General features: G+C 33.9%; 1 protein-coding gene across 1 annotated transcript in view; it reads right to left on the reverse strand.

Annotated features, from left to right (window-relative positions):
* The window catches only part of SLCO4C1 (solute carrier organic anion transporter family, member 4C1), a gene marked incomplete at its 5' end in the record, with an annotated part of 40,601 nt that extends 23,436 nt beyond the window's left edge, over positions 1–17,165 (reverse strand). The window contains 6 exons of the mRNA XM_008576332.1: positions 2,583–2,778; positions 3,343–3,487; positions 5,915–6,033; positions 13,089–13,210; positions 14,939–15,035; positions 16,983–17,165. Of these exons, the coding sequence (XP_008574554.1) occupies positions 2,583–2,778; positions 3,343–3,487; positions 5,915–6,033; positions 13,089–13,210; positions 14,939–15,035; positions 16,983–17,165 (862 nt within the window). The remainder of the gene's footprint in view (positions 1–2,582; positions 2,779–3,342; positions 3,488–5,914; positions 6,034–13,088; positions 13,211–14,938; positions 15,036–16,982) is intronic.
* Between the last annotated feature and the right edge of the window lie 683 nt (positions 17,166–17,848).

The following is a 17,848-nucleotide window of genomic DNA, read 5'->3' on the forward strand; positions in this document are numbered from 1 at the left end:
ACTAAAAAGCTTCTGCACAGCGAAAGAAACAACAGAGTGAAAAGACAACCTACAGAATGGGAGAAAATATTTGCAAACTATCCATCTATCAAGAGATTAATATCCAGAATACACAAAGAACTCAAACAAATTAAGGGTAAAACAAACACGTAACCTGATTATAAAATGGGCAAAGGAGCTGAATATGCATTTCTCAAAGGAAGATATAAGGCCAACAGACACATGAAAAAATGGTCAACATCACTCAGCATAAGAGAAATGCAAACCACAGTCACACTGAGATATCATCTCTCCCTAGTTAGACTGGCCATTACCAAAAAGACAGAGAATAACAAATGTTGGCAATGATATGGAGAAAGGGGAACTCTCCTACACTGCTGTTGGGATTGTAAAGTAGTGCAGCCACTATGGAAAACAGTACGGAGATTCCTCAAACCAATACAGATAGAACTGCCATACAATTCAGCAATCCCACTGCCGGGTGTATACCCAAAGCAGTGGAAATCATCATGTCAAAGGGATACCTGCACTCCCATGTTTATCACAGCTCTATTTAAAATAGCCAAGAGTTGGAACCAACCTAAATGTCCATTGGGGGATGACTGGATAAGGAAAATGTAGTATATATACACGACGGAATACCACTCAGCCATAAAAAAAAGAATGAAATTCTGCCATTCAGGGCAACATGGATGAACTTAGAGAAAATTACATTAAGTGAAATAAGCCAGGCAAAGAAGGATTAATATCACATGTCCTCACTCATAAGTGGAAGCTGGAAAAAAAAAAAAAAAAAAAAAAAACCCAACCAAATAAATAAAGAAGGGAAGCTACAACAATCACAATTATTCACTGAATTTTCAAAAGGAGAGAACCAAACTGAGGCCACCAGAGGAATGAAGTGGGGAGGAGGAGGATTAGCAAGAAATTGGTAAAGGGCCACAAAAAATGATTACATTGTGTAATGCTGAATATACTAATTATTTTGATTTGAGCACCACATATTGCACACAGGTATTGATATTCAATACTGTACCCCACAGATATATACAATCAATTATGTTTCAATAAAAAAAAATTTTTTAAAGATAAAAAATACCAAATTGACTCACATTTACTTTGTTATTCAGGATGATAAATTGTGTTAAACTATCCAGAACTTTCTGCTTTTCTAAAAGGAACATACAGAGAAAGTGGTTTGTTGGCATAAGTTTGGGTGAAGTTATACGGATAAAAGTCAGGTCTGCACAACTTACTTCTACCTACATATCAGCATTTCCAGATATTTTTCTACTATTTCCAGACACGTAACCTAAGCCCCATTCAAACCGGTCCCTGAATCTCACCTTTGCTTTGTATAGCATTTAATACCCTTGGCATGGCATATCCCTTCTGCCTTTTCCTCCTCTCATGTCTTTACCATGCAAAACTCTTTGTATTTAAACCCCATTTTATTTAGAGTATATTTAAACACCATTTTGCTATTATACCATGAAGCCTTTCATGAATCTAATCAAATAAAATTGAAAAGCTCTCTTTCTTTTGAATTCCATAGTACTACTAATTCATTGTTCATTCACTGCTTTATTTTCCAATCTCTCTTTTAGAATAGGGATTCTGCTATAAAGGTCTGCCAGAGAAAGCATTTAACAAATGTTGAATAAATGCAATGGGGCTTAACTAAACACTGATTTAGAATACTCAGTATCACACTAATATAAAAGAATGACAGACATGTGAACAGCAACTACAAATTATGATCACTGTTGTTGGCAAACTTCTCCAAAGTACATTGTATTTATGTCATCTGAATGCCATATTATACAAAATTATGAAATCCTTGACCTGGACTACTACCTCCCTCAACAGCCTCAAACACATGTAGTGAAATAATTAAAGCAGCTCTGTGAGCTATAAACTAACTACACTGCTGGACCCCCTCCTACCTGATTCCCTATTCATGGCTTAGGATTTCAAAGCAAAGTGAACAAGGCAAAGAAAGAACGAAACATAAGTGGTCAAACCAGTTATAGGTAGAAATATAACTACAGGTCAGAACAACAAGAAGTAATTTATTTCTTTATAATGAACATGAACCTCTGAGAAGATATAACAATGATTAGTATTACCTACGACTAGCTTCATTTTAATTTCTCTTCTAGTCTACTTCAGACTACCTAAGAGAATTTAATCATAGGGAGTCATTTCCATTTTCAAAAATTTAAATTGGTAGGAACATATACTGCAAAATGCTCCCTAGTAAAGGAATCCCTTAAAGGCAAAGACTCTTTTGTATTAATCTTTGTATTCCTGAGCCATGCATAGCACCCAGTACATGATAGTGGCTCCTTAAATGCTCTCTGAATAAATATCCCCAACTTTTAATAATACATCAATTTTTTAAACTAAAAAACAAAACAAAACAGAAAACAAAAAAATTCTTAAATAGAAAAGGAAAGTCTTCTGATTAAGAAAAAAAGAGACAATTTCTCACCATTTTATTTAAGAAAGCATATACTTGGAAATGCATACATAGTTTATTACTCTGATAGTAATATCAAAAAGCATTGAAATATATTTACCCATTATATGATTCAGACACACCAGCAAATGGCTCATTTTCACATTTGGCATAAATAAATATAAAACTCAGCGCAAGAGCAACTCCAGATGTGAACAATGAAAACTTCATTGTATTTTTACAGGTCATTTTGAATTTCGAAACAAGGATACCGCCTAAAACCTGACCAAGAGCAGCTCCAGGAATTAAAACAGCCCCTAATAAGAAAGAAGGCACAGACGGTGAGAAAACACATAAGTACGCTCAGTAACTCATACCAACAACTGGAAGGCATCAAAAACAAGCACCAATACAGTTTTAACATACAAATGTATTCACTTGATATAGAAATATATACATAAATGACTTAATAGTTTCATTAAGTAAGGAAGTAGTAAAATTAATGTACTGAACACTTAGATTAACACACATTCCAGGCTGGCCGGTTAGTTCAGTTAGTTAGAACACAGCCTTATAACACCTTATAACCTTATATAAGGTCACGGGTTTGGATCCCTGTGCCAGCCAGCCACCAAAAAATTGTTTTAAATTTTTTTTTAAAAAAAGATTAACACAAATTCTTTTTTGCCTTATAACCTTTGTCTCTCTCAAGTTCATACAATGGATTGACTAAGGTCAGAAAAACAGAAATTTTTATCAAAATTAGCATAAAGTTTAAATTTTAAGGAATGGAATACCTAAAATTATATATTATCCTAATAAAAATGTAATGTGGTAAATTAAAAGTATTAGATTAAATTAGAACAAAGGAAATGTTTTACCTCCAAGGGTAGCTGCAAAGCTGGATGTCAATCCAAATTGATTTTCTATATATTTAGGTAAAAATGTAGCAAATCCAGTAGAAATTAAGGCTTCTGAAGATGTTGATAGAGCTAAACATATAAACACAGTATTCCTCATCAAATTCTAAAGAAAAAATACAGTTAACCAAATGAATAACTATGATCACACTGCAAAGTACAGTATTAGAATGTACATTATATAATAGTACAATTTTTAATAAACACAATATAATTACCTATAAAATTTCAGCATTTCCTCCAGCACAAAAATATAATTAAAGATAATTAATAGATTTACATATACAATGATGAGAAAATTTATGGGTGGGGTACCTGGAGTACTGACAGATGATTCATCAGTACAGTGATTATGCCTTTATCACATTTGAAGGACTGAGGAAAGGAGGTAAAAGCCCACTTAGAAAGGTTCCCTTCCCCAGTCTTACTAAAAATATGCTTACTGTAAGTCTACTTCCTATTTAATATTTTACAGTTTTTTTAAATTATGTCTAGTAAATGAAGAATTTGAGACTGAGCATAAATGAGACTGTGACTACCAAACTCATAGTGTTCTTCCTTGATTAAAGGACTTAATAGTCTAAGATAACTTAGAGAGGTGTAGGGTATAAAAACTTTAAGTAGGTGTCTATATTGCTAGAGCTCTCAGAATCTTATTTATCTACACAGGGGAACAGAGAGATCCATTGTTTTAATATATTTAACTACAAAATGAAAACCAAATTATAATTCTGAAATATTAAATTCAAAAAAAATTTCATAAAACCAAGCAACACATACACACATACACCTACTCACACACGCATACATACACACACACACAGGAGTCACAAAGGGGCAGGGTAAGAGATTTAGAAGTCAGAGTTAGATAACCTAAGAATAACAGGAGAGACAAAAGAGGAAGTACCTGGATGAAAACATGCAATAATTTGTAATAATAATAATAATAATAGTAGTAGTAGAAAATACTTAAGTCTTCAAATTGAAAAAGATAATGGATTCCCAGAAGGAGTAATGAAAAAAGCCAGATACTTAGACATAATCAACTAAATTTCCCAAATTCAAAAATAAATTTAAAAATTTACAAACTTAGGGGCCGGCCCGGTGGCGCACTGCTACAGTGTGCCGCTTGGGAGTGCGGTGGCGCTCCCGCTGAGGGTTCGGATCCCACGTACAGACCGGATCCCGCTCACTGGCTGAGTGAGGTATGGGAGCAACACCGAGGGTTGCAATCCCGTTGCCGGTCCTGGTCCGGTACGGGCGCGCCACTGAGGGTTGCGATCCATTGCCGGACACGAAAAAAGACAAAAAGGGAAAAAAAGAAAAAAAAAAAATTTACTAACTTAGAGATGGAATAAATAGAATTGCATCAAAATGGAAATTCTCAATTGCAACACATTTAAATAGAAAAGAGCAAACAATATCCACAGACTACTGAAATTAAGGGGGAATGACCCAAAAGCATTTGTTCAGTGAGAAATATCATTCAGACATTCAAAGATAACATAAGTCGTATTCCACCCAAGGAAAAGCAGCAACAAAATGCTCATCCATAGCAATGTGAATCAGAATAGAGATCTGTAAGCAAGAGACCATATGGATTAAAAAAGCAAAGCAATGGTGGGCAATGACTCTTGTTAGTAATATAAACTAGCATTTATAAAATAAGCTAAATAGAAATATATGAAATAGAACAAAACTACTGTAATAATTGTAGTTGGAATTAAAAATTATGAACAATCTCAGCAAAATACAAGAATGTGCATATATGGGAGGAGGAAGGGAGAGTTGAAAGGTGTGCTGAGTGGAGAAGTTAAAACACTTTAAAATTTTCATTTGAGAAGGAAGCAAAAAATAATGAAAAGTAAATATTCATTATAAACTCTTATGAATAAAGCTTTTATGATGTTAAATAGTTTTTCTTCTGAGTAAAACAAAATAGAACATAACGCTTTTGTTTCTTTAACCTCAATTTCAAATTAAGTTACCACTAACTACCACATCTCTCATCAGGGAAAAGTATTGGTTTGGCATTATCAAATATATATTTACAGTTCAGTGATAACTGATCAATTCATTACATTAGGGAAGTGGCATGGAATACTGGGCTATAGCGCTAACAAGGAACCTCTGAATATTGATATTGCCAACAAGATAACTTACGCTCTTTCAACCATTCTGCTCTGGAATAGTTTTTATTTACTCAAAGGATAATAAAACTAAATCTGAAGAGTTATTTATAAGAACTAGAACTGTAGTAAATAAGCAACAAAAAATATGCTATGAAAATATTTGTGTGTATACATATTACGAGGGTACTTCAAAAAGTTCATGAAAAGTTTTGTATTACCTTTCCATTCTACTTTTCCACAAGCTTTTTGAAGTACTCTTGTATGTGTGTATGTATATGTATTCATGTGTAGTTATTTATGTGTGTATGTAACATACACACACATCTACAAATATGTACATGTGGAGTGTGAGTGTGTACATGTATGAGAGATAGAGAGAGAGAGAGAGAGAACAGTTTTACCTTTACAGCAGCTGGAAAATCTTTAATACTTTTTCCAAAATTCTCATCTGCATATTGTAAAGAATTATTCTTATTCTGATGAGTCTGAGAAGTTTTTCCAGCTTGAATTTTTGCTGTACCTAAAAAAAACAGTAAATGTAGTTCATTCTTCATTTTAAAAAATGCTTACTTTTTAAGGCACACATTTCCACAAGTATATCAATTCCATAACATAAAAGGCCAGTTCCTCACTTTGTCACCAAAATTGTACAAATATCTACATCTGTAATCAGGCTGTCCGAAGAGCTAGCATTCACTACCACTAGCTTAAGGAAATTCCAACTAGTCTAAACATTAAAATGAGACAATTTTCCTCTAATCACATTTTACTGTCTCCAATTAAAATCTCTTAAAAATTTTTCTTCCTTCCTAATGAGTCTCCTTTTCATCCTTTATATATTAAAGTACATTTGTGGCTTTTTAACTTTGCTCTTTTTAATTCTAATATACTTAGCAGATGAAATAATATTTACCATCTATTGCCATGTCCCTTTAATTTGCAATAATGGTACTGTAGATAAATTTGAGAAAACAGTCAACATATGGAATTTTAAATTGGATAGCTCAGGTAGAAAGAAATGAATGATTCTATCTTCTTCTAGTCTGCCAACTTTTCTTTCACCCATTTCGAAAATTTAATCATCTATCCTGTTTCAAATAACAATAAAACAACTAAATACCTTCAGTCTACAGAAAAATACTTATACAGATGTGTACTTTATTTTATTGGTTATGAATATTCATGAGATACCAAGCTGATCATCACCCCTTGGGCCTAAGATGTGAAGCCCAGATTCATGCTGGCAGCATAGTCATTACCACAAATAGCATTTGTACCCCATGTCCCTCACCCAATTAGCCCCAACCTCCTTCTCCCTCCCCTTTTCCCACCCACTGCTATTTGTACCCCAAAGAATGCTCTCTCCCTCTGCAAGTCCAACGCACCACTGTGGTCTTTCTTTCCTTACTTCTTTCTCTCTTAGCTCCCACTTATGAGTGAACACATGTGGCATTTATCCCTCCATGCTTTCCTTCTTTCACTCAACATATTTTTCTCCAGGTTCATCCATGTTGTTGCAAATGGGGGTATTTCATTCTTTTTTTATTGCAGAGTAGTATTCCATGGTGTATATATACCACATTTTCCTTATCCAATCATCCATCGGTGGACATTTAGATTGGTTCCATGTCTTGGCTATTTTAAACAGAGCTGCGATCAATATGGGAGTGCAGGTAGCCCTTCCACATGATGTTTTCCATTCTTCTGGGTATATATCCAGAAGTGGGATTGCTGGATTATATGGAAGATCTATTTGTAGTTGTTTGAGAAACCTCCATACTGTTTTCCATAGTGGTTGTACTAACTTACAGTCTCACCAACAGTGTAGGAGTGTTCCCTTCTCTCCATACCCTCACCAGCATTCACTGTCTTTCTGATTATAGGCAGTCTAACTGGGGTGAGGTGGTATCTCAATGTAGTTTTTATTTGCATTTCCCTGATGACTAGTGATGTTGAGCATTTTTTCTGGTACCTGTTGCCAGTTTGTACGTTTTTTGAAAAATGTCTATTCAGCTTCTTCACCCATTTTTCAATTGGGTTATTTCTTTTTTTACTGTATAATTGTTTGAGTTCCTTGTATATTATGGATATTCATCCCTTGTTGGATGCATAGTTAGCAAAAATTGTCTCCCACTCTGTAGGTTGTTGTTTCACTCTGATATTGTTTCCTTTGCTGTGCAGAAGCTTTTTAGTTTGATACAGTCCCATTTGTTTATTTTTTCTTTTGCTGCTTGTGCTTTTGGGCTCATGTTCATAAAGTCTGTGCACAGACCTAGTTCCTGTAGTGTTTCACCTATATTTTCCCTTAGTAATTTTACAGTTTCAGGTCTTATACTGAAGTCTTTAATCCATTTTGAGTTGATTTTAGTGTATGATGAGAGGTGCATATCTACTTTCATTCTTCTGTGTATGGATAACCAGTTTTCTAAGCACCGCTTGTTGAAGAGGCAGTCTTTTCCCCGCTGTAGATTTTTGTTGCCTTTGTCCAATATCAGATGGCTGTAAGCCTGAAGGGTGATTTCTGGGTTCTCAATGCTGCTCCACTGGTCTGAATGTCTATTTTTATACCAGTACCATGCTGTTTTGGTTACAATACCTTTGTAGTATAATTTGAAGTCTGATAGTGTTATGCCTCTGGCTTTATTTATTTTTTTCTCAGGAGTGCTTTGGATATTCAGAGTCTTTTGTTGTTCCACATGAAAGTTAAGACTGTTTTTTTCCTTTTCTATGAAGACTGTCATGGGTATTTTGATGAGTATTGCATTGAATCTGTAAATTGCTTTGGGTGTATAGACATTTTCACAATGTTAATTCTTCTAATCCAAGAGCATGGAATATCTTTCCACCTTTTTTGTGTCTTTTTAAATTTCTTTCAGAAGTGGTTTGTAGTTGCCATTGTAGAGATCTTTCACATCCTTGGTTAAATTGATCCCCAGGCATTTTATTTTTTCATGACAATTGTAAATGGGCTTACTTTTATTTCTCTTTCTGTTAGCTCATTATTTGAGTATATAAATGCAACTGATTTGGGGGCATTTATTTTGTATCCTGCAACATTACTGAAGTTATTAACCTGCTCTAGGAATTTTTTGACAGAGCCTTTAGGTTTTCCTATATATAGTATCATGTCATCTGCAAATAGAGAAAGTTTGACTTCCTCTTTTCCAAGCTGGAGTCCCTTTCTTTCTTTCTTTTGCCTGATTGCTCAGGCTACTACTTCCAGTACTATGTTACATAGAAGTGGTCAGAGTGGGCATCCTTCTCCTGTTCCTGTTCTTAAGGGAAAGGCCTTCAAAGTTTCCCCATTCAGAATGATACTGGTGGAGGGCTTGTCCTAAATGGCTTTTATTGTGTTGAGACACTTTCCTTCTATATCTAATTTGTTGAGAGTCCTTATCATGAAAGGACGTTGATTTTTTTAAAATGCTTTTTCAGCATCTATTGAGACAATCATATGGTCTTTGTCCTTGACTTTGTTGATGTAATGGACCATATTTATTGACTTTTGTGTGTTGAAACATCCTTGCATCCCTGGTATGAATCCCACTTGATCATGGTGTATGACTTTTTTAATGTGTTGCTGTATTCTGCTTGCTAATATTTTGCTGAGGAATTTTGCATCTGTGTTCATCATTGTGTCTTTATCCAGTTTTTGTATTAGAGTTATGTTGGTCTCATAGAATGAGTTTGGGAGAGTAGCTACTGTTTCAGTTTTTTTGAATAGTTTGAAGAGAATTTTTATTAACTCCTCTTTAAAAGTTTTGATGAATTCAACTGTAAAGCTGTAAAGCCACCCAGACCCAGACTTTTCTTTGTTGGAAGATTGGTGGTTACCGCTTTAATCTCATTGCTTGTTATTGGTCTGTTCAGTTTTTCTCTCTCTTCTTGGTTCAGTCTGGGTAATTTGTATGTGTCTAGAAACTTATCCGTATCTTCCAGATTTTCATATGTGTTGTCATACAGTTGTTTATAATAGTCTCTAATGATTCTTCATATTTCTGTGGTATCAGTTATAATGTCTTCCTTTTCATTTCTGATTTTTGTTATTTGGGTCTTCTCTCTTTTTTTTTTTTTCTTTTGTTAATCTAGGTAATGGTTTGTCTATTTTATTTATCTTTTCAAAAAACCAACTTTTTGTTTCATTGATCTTTTCTGTTATTTTATGTGTCTCTGTTTCATTTAGTTCTGCCCTGATCTTAATTATTTTTTTCCATCTACTACCTTTAGGTTTGGATTGTTGTTGCTTTTCAAGTTCTTTTAGGCATAGTGTTTGGCTGTCTATTTGAAGTCTTTCCATTCTTTTGATGCAGGCACTTACTACAATAAATTTGCCTCTTAGTACTGCTTTTGCAGTGTCCAACAGGTTTTCATGTGATGTATCTTGATTTTCATTGGTTTCAAGAACTTTTTTGATTTCCTGTTTCATTTCTTCTTGGACCCATAGGTCATTCAGGAGCCTATTGTTTAGTTTCCATGTATTTGTATAGTCTCCAGAGTTTTGTTTATTATTAATTTCCAGTTTTAGTCCATTGTGGTCTGAAAAGATACTTGGAATGATTTCAATTTTTTTTAATTTGCTGAGACTAGATTTGTGACTTAATATGTAGTCTATCCTTAAGAATGTTCCATGAACTGATAAGAAGAAAGTATGTTCTTTAGCTGCTGGGTGAAATGTTCTGTATATATATGCCAGGTCCAGTTGGTCTAAGGTGTAGATTAAACCCTGTGTTTCTTTGTTGATTTGTTGCCTGGAAGATCTGTCCCATACTGAGAGAGGGGTGTTCAGATCACCCACTACTAATGTATTAGGGCCTATTTCTTTTTTTTAGATCTAAGAATGTTTGCTTTACATATCTCTGTGCTCCAGTATTTGGTACATATATATTTATGATTGTTATGTCTTCTAGATGGGTAGATCCTTTTATCATTATATAGTGGCCTTCTTTGACACTTTTTATGTTTTTTGATTTAAAATCTATTTTGTCTGATATAAGAATAGCTACTCTTGCTCATTTTTGGTTTCCATTTGCATGGTATGTCATTTTCCATCCCTTCACTTTTAGTCTGTGTGTGTCTCTACAGGTGAGGTGGGTCTCTTGGAGACAGCATATATTTGGGTCTAGCTTTTTAATCCAGTCAGTCAGTCTGTGTCTTTTAAATGGGGAGTTTAATCCATTCACACTTCAGGCAGTTATTGACAAGTATTGCTTAATTCCTGTCATTTAATTGCTTTTTGTTTAGATGATTTAAATATCTTTTGATCATTACTTCCCCATTTATTTCTCTCCTTCAATCTTAGTTGGAGATTTAATGTGGCATGATATAGCTTCTTTCTGCATTGGCATACTTGTTTTAATGGTGGGTCTTGTTCTTTCTTGTGTGTTTGTGATAGAGGTCATAATTATTCAGATTCCAGATGCAGTACTACCTTGAGAATTTTTTGCAGGGCTAGTCATGTGTAGGTGAATTCCCACAACTTTTGTTTGTTTCGGAAATACATTATTTCTCCCTCATTTCTGATGGAGAGACTTGCTGGGTAGAAAATTCTTGGCCGGCAATTTTTTTCTTTTAGTATTTTGAATACATTATTCTACTTTCCTCTGGCCTGTAGTGTTTTGGTTGAGAAGACTGCTGTTTGATGTGGGCTCCCATAAAGGTGACTTGATGCTTTTCTCTTGCTACTTTTAGAATTCTCTCTTTGTCTTTAAGCTTTGCACATTTAAATATAATGTGTCTTGGGGAGAATCTTTTTGGATTGAATCTCTTTGAAGACCTTTGAGCTTCCTGGATCTGAAGGTCTGTATCTCTCCCTATACTTGGCAAGTTTTCTGTTACTATTTTCTTGAATAGGTTTTCAATACCTTTTCTTTTCTCCTCCCCTTCTGGAAAACCCACAAATTCAGATGTTAGAGCACTTGAAGTTGTCTGTTATCTCTCTAGATTTTCCTTATTATTTTTTATTCTTTTTCACTTTTTATTTATTTATTTTTTTGTCTGCCTGGGTTATTTCAAAAAGACTATCTTCGAGATCTGAGATTCTTTCTTCTGCTTGCTCTACCCTACTGCTCAAGCTCTCTGTTGTTTTATGGGTTTTTTTTATTTCACTGAGTGAATCTTTCATTTCTAGGAGTTCTCCTACACTCTTTCTTAAGGTATTAATCTCTTTGCATATTTCCTCTTTCATATTCTGGATATTTTTTCTTGTTTCATTGTGTTCTCTAATTGAATCTTCTTTTATTTCTTTGAGTTTTCTTAAGATCATTGCTCTGAATTCTTTTTCAGACATTTCAAGGGTTCCCTGTTCCAAGGAATCTGAAATTTGAGCATTGCTGTATTCCTTTGGTGGTGTCATATCTTCTTGTTTATTTGTAGTTGTAGTATTTTTTCATTGACATTTAGTCGTTTTGGTAGAGGGTTTGCTTCTTCTGTTACACTGAGGTTGGATATGAGAATCAAGATTTCTTGGGGCCGGCCCGGTGGCGCACTGGATAGTGTGCCGCTTGGGAAGCGCAACGGCGCTCCCGCCCGAGGGTTCGGATCCCACATACAGACCGGTTCCTGCTCTCTGGCTGAGCGAGGCGCAGGAGCAGCACCGAGGGTTGCGATCCCGTTGCCGGTCCCCGGTCCGGTACGGGGACAACACTGAGGGTTGCGATCCGTTGCCGGACACGGAAAAAGACAAAAAAAAAAAAAAAGATTTCTTCCTCTATTTGCAGTCTTTACTGGTGGCTCTTCTTCTAACAGTGCAGTTGAGTGAGCCTCTAGTTGAGTGTTGAGAGTTGGCCTAGCTGCTACTGCGGTAGTGTACGGTCCTTGCTTGAGAGTAGGTGTGGTAGTGGCTAATACACCACCTTGGGTCCTATTCCAAAATCTGCAACCTTAGAATGAGCCACTCGACTCACCTCTCAGTGTGGCATCTCCTTCTGGGTCCAGGGGGAGAGGGGCAGACTGCGCCACCACTCAGGTCTCCTGGGCTGGGCTCATCTCTTGGCCCAGATATGTATTTTAATTACATGATTATACAGAAGCAAGATCTCAGAGGAAGGAGTAGATTTTTTTCCATTAACCTCATCTTTCTGGACAGACTGTCTAATATTAAAATATGGTAAAAAAAAAATGAGTATACAACAGTGTGACTTTGGTGATAATTGAAAAAAATAAGCACTTGTACTTTCAACGACAAATAATTAATTTAAATGATTTAAGGCAGATTGGACCTTGAAAATAGTGACTAACTGAATACAAATTAATAGCTTAAAAGGTTTTGTATCTTGAAAACATATAAAGCAAGATTCCAGATAAAATATAAGAAATAAATTTAGTAAGTAGTAAGGAGGTGAATATGCACACAATTTTATTGATTATTAATTGGAAATAAATAAAACCCATAGCTATTAAAATTTCTACACAACATGTCCTAAAATGAAGATAGATATTCAAAAGTTTTCATAGGCAGGAACTGAAGTTCTATAAAACAAATAGGATCAATCTGTGACTCTTACTAATCACACAGAAAACAACACCTGGCCTAGAATTAAAATAAAACTCTCTATTAAAAAAAAAAACCATGTTTACCTGGTAAATGTTTTGGAAAGCAAGAAAAAGGTATTATCAAAGACCAAGCAAAGAACCAACATATAAGAAATCCAATCCACCAAGCTCCCAACCATCGTGGATCATCCTCAGTGACATCAGTGCTATCAGTGCTAGGTGAAAGGAAAACAAGAGGTAAAAGTCAACTCTACTTTATTAATTAAAACTTAGTTATAGTACTTGTATACTTTATAATTCAAGTGCATACAGTAGAATATTATAATACCCAAAATTTTAACAGAGCCATTGTGATAAATCAGACAGCAGATGGCAGGAATAAATGAGAGTTATAATAATAGTAGTTTTCAAAGTATTTCAAAATGGCAAAATGATATAAAAGTTTAAAATGTTAATAGTAGGGCCGACCCTGTGGCTCACTCAGGAGAGTACGGCTCTGGGAGCGCCGAGGCCGTGGGTTAGGATCCTATATAAGGGATGGCCGGTGCACTCACCGGCTGAGTGCGGTGTGGGCAACACCATGCCAAGGGTTGTGATCCCCTTACCAGTCACAAAAAAAAAAAAAAAAAATGTTAATCGTAAATATAAGTATGATGAATGTTTGAAAACATACATACAATTTCTAAATACTATTTAACTTTGGTTAAGTTTTTATCCTCTACTGTGTTAAATTAAATACATCTCCTAGCAAATCATTGAGCTATGATTTGCCCATACATTGCACTTCAATCATGGCATTTCTTTAAATGTAAAATTATTCTTAAAGTATTATTAACAGTTTTTATAATGGTTCTCATATACTTATATCAATAAACCCTTGCCAAAAACACACCAATTACTCTTGTAATTCTTCAATGAAATTAAAATATCCTTTCTTAAAAACCTGACTTTCTACTTCAAGGGCTTTGTCATACCTTTTTACAGTTTCTACAAGATTAACCTCAGACTAACAGCTCAGAAAACTAATCACATACCCATAACATTTTCTTATTCTTTGCTCATGGTCATTCAGAGGATTGTGCAGTTATGAGTCCCAGGGTAAAATGAGGAAATGTGGCCACACCAAAGAACACCAACTTCTCTATTCAGGGAAAGGGGAAGGTAACTCAGTAGTTAAGAGGGGGACTTTGGAGTGAAAAAGATCTACTTCAACTCATGTCTTGGCCACATACCAACCTGTGTGTATTGACTACCTTATAGGAATATTGGAAGGATTAAATAGCACGTGAAAGAAGTTAACACACAAAACTTATGTCATCTGGAACATAGTTCAGAATAAGTAAGTATTACCTATTATTCTTCTTTATTATCACAGTTGTTAAAGCAGCATAATTGTGATGTCTGTGACATTACCAGAGCAACTACAGAACTTATTCTGGGAACCACATACTCTTGAAACTCTTCAGACTATCTACCTCCAACTAAATGTACTGAAAACATAACAAATTTTTATTGAATTCTTGTTTTTTGAACTATGAATTTTTATATTTTTGAAATACCAAGAAATGTATATTTTTTTAATTTCAACTTTTTCAAAAAAAATTTTTCAAAAAAAAATTTTCAAAACTTTTGAAATTAAAAAATGTTTTTTCAAAAAAATACCTATATGTTTCTAAAAATTTTACCAGGTGACTTTATTAAACATTCTTATTTATGAATAAATGCATTATTACATTAAAAGATGGTGTGGTATTGATTCATAAAGAAATGCAGCCAAAGTAAGAAATTATAAAAAAATTGAATGTACATATTCAGTTTTGTTTCCTGAAAAATCCCTCTTGCTATATTAAGGAAATGTAAAATGTTCTGTCTATGATGTTAGCATTATTAAAATAAAATAAATTTAAATGAAAGAAAAATAGATATTGCCTTGCCTTTGTCCCATAGCAACATCAATGTATATGGTTAGCAGTTGTCCTCCCACCACATAGCCAATAGCAGGGCCTAAGACTGACATAGAATAGCCGATTCCTAGAACAACAGACATTAAAAATAGTCATATGCACAACTTTGTTTTGCATATCTAACAACAGTGAAGAAAGACAAATATTTTACCGTAGAAAAATCTAAATGGTAAGGCTTACATCCCAGCCAGCTGCGAAAAAAAACAAAAACAATTACACATATTTTCACTAAAAAATACCACTTCAGTGGTATCATTTGGTCAATGGTCAAGTCAAGGAGCCTAAAATATATGACTTCAATGTAAAAGCTGTTTGACTGTAATAATTATTACAATAAACCCAATAATTATAAATCCATGAGAAGTTATATTATGTTAACTGGTTGCAATATATAATCTACTATTATCCTTTACTGATAGTGATAATAATTACTGTTTACAATATCACAGAAGAAAACAAGGTAAAAATAAGGCTTTTCCACTCTGCACATACTTGGTAAGCATTCTTTTTTGTACTACACCAACTGATTTCAAAACCTGGATCTGCTGATAAGTCTGTTTCTTAAATGTGTGCAATTAGTTAAAACCTCCTCTTGGTGACTCTCCCCATCTTTACTTTCAGCAGAATTAAACTGAGCTTCTTTCTCTCTGTCAGATACTTAAAATTTTGCTATATATAACTTCAAATTTTTACAAAGCAAAATTTATGCATATATCAGTGTCTTGTTGTATTGCCACCATCTAGATTTTTTAATAACTTCTGAGATTCTTGTTCTCTTACACAAAAGAACAGGGAACTTTATATCCAAAACTAAGCACATATCAATGAAGAAAGTGACATATACTGGATCAAGTCTCCAAAGTAAAGCTCATGCAAGATAATCCAAAAAAATATAAAAACTTCATCTGTCAACTACCTTAATTTATATTCGAACTATATTTTAAAATGTAAAAAATACATTAGCAGAATATTAAAGTATATAATTTGTAAATAGTTAAGTGTGCACTTATAAAGGATTCATGCACAAAAAAAATTTGTGATTAGCTCAGTTGGTTAGAGTGTGATGTTAAAACACCAAGGTCAAGGGTTTGTATCCCCATACAGGCCAGCCACCAAAGAAAAAAACAAAAAAAAAATTTGTGAATAAAAGTACATGATTTAAAATGCAGGAAATCAGTGATTCATAAATCATCTTTGGTGATGGACCTTTTTATTTATATAATTTCTAATTGTGTTAGACTGATAATTCATAAGTACTGTAGAAGTATAAAACTGCTGTAGAATTTTCCATATTAGTAATGTGCCCAAGTAGATTTATTAGTCACTGTCAGGACTGTAATGAACACACTGACTTCCAGTGACTGTGACAATGGATCTCCAATTTTAGAGAAGTAGACCAACAAAGAGAAAACTCATGTACAAATTAAGTATGCAATGATTAGATGTAGAGCCATGAATAGTCTTGTTATCTCTACCTTGCAAGAACAGGGAAGAATTTTAAGAGAAACTTATGCTACCAGAAATTAGGGGGAAAAAAGGGTTGATTTGAAAAAAGGATGACCTTTTAAAAAGGGGGAAAAAGGGTTGATCTATAAAAAAGGTTGATTTGAAATGGAAAACTCCACAGAGTTTCTAGGCACTACACTGTGGTTTCTTTTCTGGACTCTAGTCAAGTCCATGTAGGATGTAATAAGTCACCATCTCCACACCCTGTGTAATTCAACCAATCTAGACAGAGTGCTGCTTGGATGGCTCTTCCCATCCAGAAAAGTTGGCATGCCCAGAGCAAGAAATAGAGCAGGATGTCAAAAAAATCATTACATATTCCATTTACTGACTTGATATGGCAGTAAATAATTATAGAAAAAGAAGTAATATTGCATTTATCTAATGGAAATATGACACTACAAGTAACTTTTTAGTAAGTCTATATCATGCTTTACTTATAAAGTAAACAAACAATAAAACAAAATGATACTGGGGCTGTCATTTGAGTAATAGAGAGAAAACTTACCTATATAGAGAGAAGATTTGTGTGTAGGCACCGAGTCATCAATAAAGGCTGTTCCCAGGGTATAAAGAGGAGTTCCCCCTGTCCCTATCAATAGTTGTCCCAAGATGAAGACATATAAGTAGTTAGAAAGTGAAGAAGTTGAAGATGTGCAATTGGTGCTATTCCTTGCTGTTAAGCAAGTGTCTTTAGGGGGGAAAAAAAAAATTAAAATTGTGAATTTGCAGAAATTAGCTAATAATTTAAATATCTATCTTACAAATTATACTTGGCAAACATAACCTTCTTCAATTATTTCTTCCAATCATTTCACTTTATTTATATTTAAACTTTTAAAAAATACATATATTACTGAAAAAAATTATGAAATATTACCATGTCAAGATTTAGAAAATACAGAACAAAACTGAGAAACATCACTTTAAAAATCAAAATTAACAAATTTGTGGGTAAAATAATCTAAACACAATTGAAGAAAGTAATATCCGAAAAGGATATCTTTCAGATTAGGAAAGAAAAAGCTAGTCTTTATTTCTTTCCAAGTCATAAATATAATATGACCACCATACTAAATTTATCAATCAATATCTTACACACATGGTTACATTACAGAATATTTTGGCCAAAATAGTAATTTTCAATATTCACTACAATGTAGCAAATATTGAAGTTATATCTAGTTATTTTTCTATAGCTAAAACTATTTTATTAAATTTTGTTTTTCAAAGCAATCTTTAAGTCTATTGCATATTATTTTGAATATAATCAAAGCAAAAATGGCTATCTAAGATTTCATCAAAATCTTTTTAAAAATCACATTCAAAATAAAGACTGGATATTATGGTTAATCCATATTTCCTAAACTCATG

This window comes from Galeopterus variegatus, unplaced genomic scaffold, assembly GCF_000696425.1.
Source record: "Galeopterus variegatus unplaced genomic scaffold, G_variegatus-3.0.2 Scaffold1330, whole genome shotgun sequence".
Taxonomy (NCBI): Eukaryota; Metazoa; Chordata; class Mammalia; order Dermoptera; family Cynocephalidae; genus Galeopterus; species Galeopterus variegatus.